Source organism: Dendropsophus ebraccatus, chromosome 10 (assembly GCF_027789765.1).
Source record: "Dendropsophus ebraccatus isolate aDenEbr1 chromosome 10, aDenEbr1.pat, whole genome shotgun sequence".
Taxonomy (NCBI): Eukaryota; Metazoa; Chordata; class Amphibia; order Anura; family Hylidae; genus Dendropsophus; species Dendropsophus ebraccatus.
The window spans coordinates 17,605,950-17,612,065 of NC_091463.1; the positions used below are offsets into that span (position 1 = coordinate 17,605,950).

General features: G+C 43.3%; 1 protein-coding gene across 3 annotated transcripts in view; it reads left to right on the forward strand.

The window, feature by feature from the left end:
* Positions 1-3,718, forward strand: part of LOC138765975 (semaphorin-3F-like) — a 72,571-nt gene extending 68,853 nt beyond the window's left edge. For all 3 annotated transcript variants that reach the window (XM_069943199.1, XM_069943201.1, XM_069943198.1), the window contains one exon: positions 892-3,718. In XM_069943199.1, coding sequence (XP_069799300.1) covers positions 892-1,137 — 246 coding nt within the window. In that variant the 3' untranslated portion in view covers positions 1,138-3,718. The remainder of the gene's footprint in view (positions 1-891) is intronic.
* Positions 3,719-6,116: the final 2,398 nt, after the last annotated feature.

The following is a 6,116-nucleotide window of genomic DNA, read 5'->3' on the forward strand; positions in this document are numbered from 1 at the left end:
GTCGTCTGCTGAGCTCAGACGTCAGGAAGTTTCCTGCCCTGCAGCAGCTCCTACTCCCATCTGCTGTGACCTATCCTTAGATGCCTTCCTATTAGTCAGTTCCTATAAGACGAGGGGCAGTTAGATGTAACAAACTCCAAAACCGGGCATTTAACCATCAAAATGCCACTGTCTATGTGCCAATCAGTTTTTATGGCAGCCGTGGTTGCCATGATAGCACTCCTAATACACTCATGCCATAGAAAGGCTGTAATAGGCGAGAAGAATTTTGGCAAAACACTGAAACCTTAAGTGACAAAATGCTGTTAACATACTCAAAAAATCCATAACAAGAGTACGCATCATGTAATACATGGCGTCACCTGGCGGGCTGCTCCCAACATTATGTAAAGAATTGGACGCAATAGAGGACAGCACCTTTTAGTTTACAGTAAGACAGCTGCTGCAAGGCAAGTAAGACCATGGGGACCAGTATAGATACATATAGTGGATGGACCATAAGGGGTCCCACCATGCACAGCAGGAAAGATTGGGGGAGAGTTTCAGGTCCTCAAGTTGGCACAATTGATTAAAGTGTCACTGTCATCATAGAAAACGTTTGACGTGTTCAGACCTGTACCTATTGGGCGAACGAGCGGGGAGAGGACCACGTGGCACTATAGACTTACATTAGGTGCCCGAATTGGGTCTTCTCCCTGCTCGTTCTCCTCATTGGTACGGATCTGAACACTCAGACCTGGACTGATCAAAACTTTTGACATGTCTCTATGGCAAGTCAAAAATGATTTATAATAACAGGTAGACTTTAAGATGAGAACGCTCAGGCAACAAGCCTATACAGCATATATTGTGTTCCATAAATCCTACTAATTAATATTGTTTCCTCACCAGGTACGTCTTCAGCCTATGGAAGGAGGCGCCATCCTACGCTCAGTGCAGATGAATGACGCTGGCCTCTACACCTGCCTGGGTACAGAAAATGGCTTCCGGCGCTCACGCAGCAAAATAAGACTTAGTGTTCTACCCCGTGAAATGATAGAAAGACTGACAGCTGCCCCTACTATGCTTCCATTACCCGCACAATGCCCACCTAGTCGCAGCAGGCAGAAATCAAGGACACAAGTGGAGAGGAACTGAGGCGGTTACAGTCCAGACACATAACCTCCAGACAGAGCTGGCCGGCTGCAGCCCCACAACCCACTTCTTTAACACCAGAGACTCCAACTCCTGGGAGACGGTGGAGGCTGCACCTTCCCTGTGACTGGCAGATGTGCCGGCTAGGGAGCAGATGAGTATTGGTTTGTGTAGGGGTGAAAGGTGTTAGTGGTAGTAAGACATTCCAGAACGATACTTTGTATAGAGACGTGTGTGAGTGCGTATGTAGTGAGAGTGTGAACTATTCCTATTTATCACAAACACTGGATGCCAGATTTCTTGTTTTCCCCTGGGAGAAGCCGCCATGTTGTGCACCATCCTCCGCCTGAGGCGCTAGTTTTTGTTTTTTTTTTCGCTCATGTATCTGATTTCCTGCACAAGAGACTATGCTGCACCACATTGAACTGGACAGATGCCAGGCGACAGTGCCGGCCCTCCTGTAACTAGCGATATCAGGTCACAAGCTGAAGACAGACATTAAATCTATTTTGTATCTGTTCCCTCTGTGTTCCCACGATGCCCCCCGTGTTCCTTCTCACCTTTTATATATTTATATTTTGTTCTCATATCTTTGCTGGATGACACTGTACAGTTTTGAATTTATGAAAGAAAAACTAAAGACATTTAAATGGGACTGGAAAGTAGTAAAGAAATGTTCTGATCCTGTGGCACCGGGTCTCCTGCCACCTCTAGGTATATAGGATGATAAGGCTAACAGCACATGTATACACATCACGTGACACACATTGCAGATGCCACCCCATAAACTTTAATGGCAAAGTTATTACCTGCGAAGGATGAGATACCCAGTAAAAACTGCAAATAAATGCGTAGTTTCAAGTTTTTAAAAGCCTACCTGGTTTTGGTTAAGTTAAAGTCCCTATAACATGGCCCAATCTTCACCCTCTAATAACCAGGTGATGATTGCGCTCTCACTGCTGCTATTCAGCCCCTCCATGGTGTACTTCTCATTCTCTCCATTTCAGGGCTGTTTGCCTCTAGTACACACAGCAACTTCCTCTCTCTTACTTCTCTGGCCACTTACAGCACCGACTCTTTCCTGACATAGTGCTGGGTGAAAGTACACTGAACAGGCTGGAACTGTACTAGGGCATGTTTTACAGTACATTACTATAGCTGGCATATGGTAGCAGAAGAGGTCACTGATGCCTTGTATTTGCTTTGTGACCAGAAAGGAAATAAACAGCAGGAGCAGCACAGCAAGGGAGGAGTTGCTGTTAAAAAGTAAACCTTGGTTAATGGTATTATCATGTTTTAGAAAAACATGGCTCCTTCCTTTCAAAAAACAGGGCCAATCTTGTGCACAGTTTGAGTGCTCAGTCCCATTGAAGTGTATGGTACTGAATTGTAATACCACACACAACCTGAGTATAGGGACAATGCTGTTTTTGCAAGAAAGTACTTTTTTTTCGAATTTTAAATAACCCCTTTAATTTAGGGATACTTTGTATCCGCTGTAGTGTAGACAGGCTTTCTTCTACACATGGAATTAGCTAAACCCTACTTCCTGTGTTATGTCTTAGTTTCAGTCTCTCTGGTAACAGAGAGACAAACAAAAGGCAGTGAACAACAAGTTGACGGGCAGTATGACACCTTTTAAAGCTGTTTTTTTTTCCCTGCAGTAAAGAGTCCTTTCTAAGACATGAAGTTATTTACAAATGTTAGAAATCACGCTATCACACTGAGCTCCTCATACTGATTTACTAGAACACACCGATTCCTGTTCTGGCTCATGTCTTTAGTATAAGAACTAGTACTGGCTATATGCAATAGCGGAGATCTTACACCACCGATACTGAAGATGGAAGTCTGTAGGGACTGGTTAGTAAGGATACATCATTTTTTATTATATATAGCTAGATGTACATGCAAGTGCAACCCTATGTAACTGTGTGTACAATCTAAGACTAGGGCTGCAGGCACTGCCGCTACAAGATGTCTAGAGCTGGGCCTGGTGAACCATGAAGTTGCAAGACTTCTGCAGTCCCTTCAGTCAGCTGATCAGTGCAGGGCCAGAAATCAGTCCACCACCCATCCTAAGGGTAACACCTGAGGATAATACTAGTGCATGAGACTCCAAGACAACTGTACAGAACCAGCACCTTCACACAATCTCATTTCAGACTAGAGCTAAGATAGGAGACATCTTTTCATAAAGGGTATGCTTTATATACCATTCCAAGGCACCTAAATATCACTATCATCATACAATGGGACCCCACTCCAGTACTTTAGTCCTGAAGGGGTTAAACACCTAAACAAACATATTTAGCAATGCAGTATGTGTAAGGGAGAGGTCCAGATCAGGCACTGTCAGATACATCATGGCTGGTGCTGAAACATTCATCTGGCAGCACAGACATCAGCATTCAGACACCATCTGTCCATGAAACTTCATGCCAGGCATCAGGCTTTGCTGTATCAGTTACTCGCTGCGGGGGCATCAAAGCCATGACAAGTACTGGTGATATACTTACACTGATGTATGTATCAATAATGTGACCAATCATAGGATCCGAACAATAAAAGGTCATTTATCTTCTGCGTGGTTGTTGTACTTAGCGTGCATGTGATAATAGCTGAAGCCACAAATCAGACGTCTACTCCATAGCTCATCACACAATTTGCTGAAGAGAACTGCTCTGGAAAGTTACACTAAGGCCTCATTCACACACCTACAAAAAGCATCAATTTCTGGCAAAGATATAGCGCTATTCACATGTCCACCTTATTTGTCTCCGCATTTGCACCCCACAAAAAAAAAAAAAAAAAAAAAAGTAGTGCGGACCGCAGTTGCAGCACATTTTCCCATAGAAATCTGTTAAGAGCCACGACTATCTGCAATGCAAAAAAAGCTGAACACAGCTAGTTCAAAACACAATGCACAAATGTCTAGTTTCAGGGGAAAAAAAAAAAAAAAAAAAAAAGATTTTTAGCAGATGGCAAAATGCTGACAAATTTGTGTGAGCAAAAATATACTGATGTGTGAATGAGGCCTAAGGCCTTATTCACACATCCCGTAATTTATGGATCCGTATTTGAGTTAGTGCACATTGATGTCTAGCAGTAGATTACAAAGATGCAAACCAAAAAAAAAAAAAAAAAGACATGTGGACACAGATTATTTTTTTACGGATCCTCTCCTAGAAAATCAATGAGATCCGTATTTTTTTTTTACGAACTGTAACCTGTTTGGCATTCGTATTTCCGTAAAAAATTTGGATGACTCAAAAGGTCAAAGGTTCTGTTTCTAAGCAACCACAACCAGGAAGGAGGAACTGCAGAAGTACATGTGCTGGCAAACAGAAAGAACTAATTAACAGAACCGTCTCACAGTAATGTAAAGCAAACCAGAAATGGCTGACAAGCGATCATGTGACTTTAGGGGCATACTGCTGCTAGTTTTTTTAACCTACTCAACCTTAACAACTAGTATTGTGCAGTCAGGGGGAAAACAAACAAAAAACAAAAATTGATTTCCGGAAATACAGATGCCCAATCCATAATTTGTAGTGTATTATGTGTGAGGACTCTATGGACTTGAAAATACTGAACGTGTGAATAAGGCCTTAGGGTCCTATTCCACAGAAACGATAATCGTCTGGATCGGCCCCATTCGGCAAATTATCGCTCGGTGAAATAGAGAACAAATCAGCCGATGATCGTGTCATCTTCAGAATAGCCGGTCAGCTGATGAGCGCTCAGCCAATCACAGGCTGGGACCGGCCATTCTGAAGATTGAGCGCACGGGACCCGGGGATGAAGACAGCATGGAGAAGAAGCCTGGACAGGTAATGTATGATGCTGCAAGGACATCGGTGACGATGTCCTTGCAGCCCTCGCTCATGGATCGGGCCGTGGAATAGGCCCAGTAAACGAGCGGCGATCTAGCAGATCGCCGCTCGTTTACATAGTTGATCGGGCCCTGCTCTGCCCGTGGAATAGGACTCTTAGAGACAAGTTGCCCATACATAAGGATGTGTTCACACTCATGTCCTCAACTTCTAACAGACATTATGATGCTGTCTGGCAGATACAAACAGCAAATGAGAATCTGTGGATAAAACCAAGGTTGCTGCAAAACGTGGCTCTCCCCTTACAATTGCTCCTGCTGCGCCATTCGTGCTGTCAATAGTAACAACACCCAATAGTTTTATGTGTACACAGCACAACTTCCTGCTGGCAGAGGACAGATCAATACAGTGAGAAGTGGTTCAGGTGGCTGGCATTATTAGGGGGGGGCAGCACAGCCTCTATGGGTGTTACCTGTCAATACCTCAGAGTGCGTGTGAGGACCACGATGTAGAAGACTTTTCTATGCTTTTCTCAGCTTAGAATTGTTTTCAGTAGGAATAAAAGATGCTAGAACATCCAAGTCTATTTCACTCACCCTACTTCTCCCACCTACTCACAGCTTTTCTTAATAATAGAACAGGGTGGGCAAAAGCATTATCAATCTACAGAGCAGCCTACACATACACGTCTTTCAAAGTAGGTTTCACATATCATAAAAATGATTTATAAAGACAGTGCAAGCAGCACAGTCCATATTTATCAGTACCACTGTACTCTAAGGGGGGGGGGGGGGGGCCGAAGTCTTTATACCCTTTGTGCTTCAGCTAGTTTGGGCCCCAATGACCAAGCTAATTTTTTCAAAATCGGACTCATTTTAGTGCTGTTGTAACAGGATAAACTACCACTCCAGGAATTGTAGTTTTGCAACAGCTGGAGGGGCAAAGGTTCCCCATTCCTGGTTTAGATAATCGATTTGCTCATCTCTAGTATTACCATTGTAATGATCCACCGAAAAGACAGAACCACATTCTCGGGATAATGGACTATTCAAGGAGCAGAAGTGATTTTGACATAACTATGATAAAAAAAAAATAATTTCACCTATAAAAAAAGGACCAAACCTAATAAAGCAATACTTCCAGTAA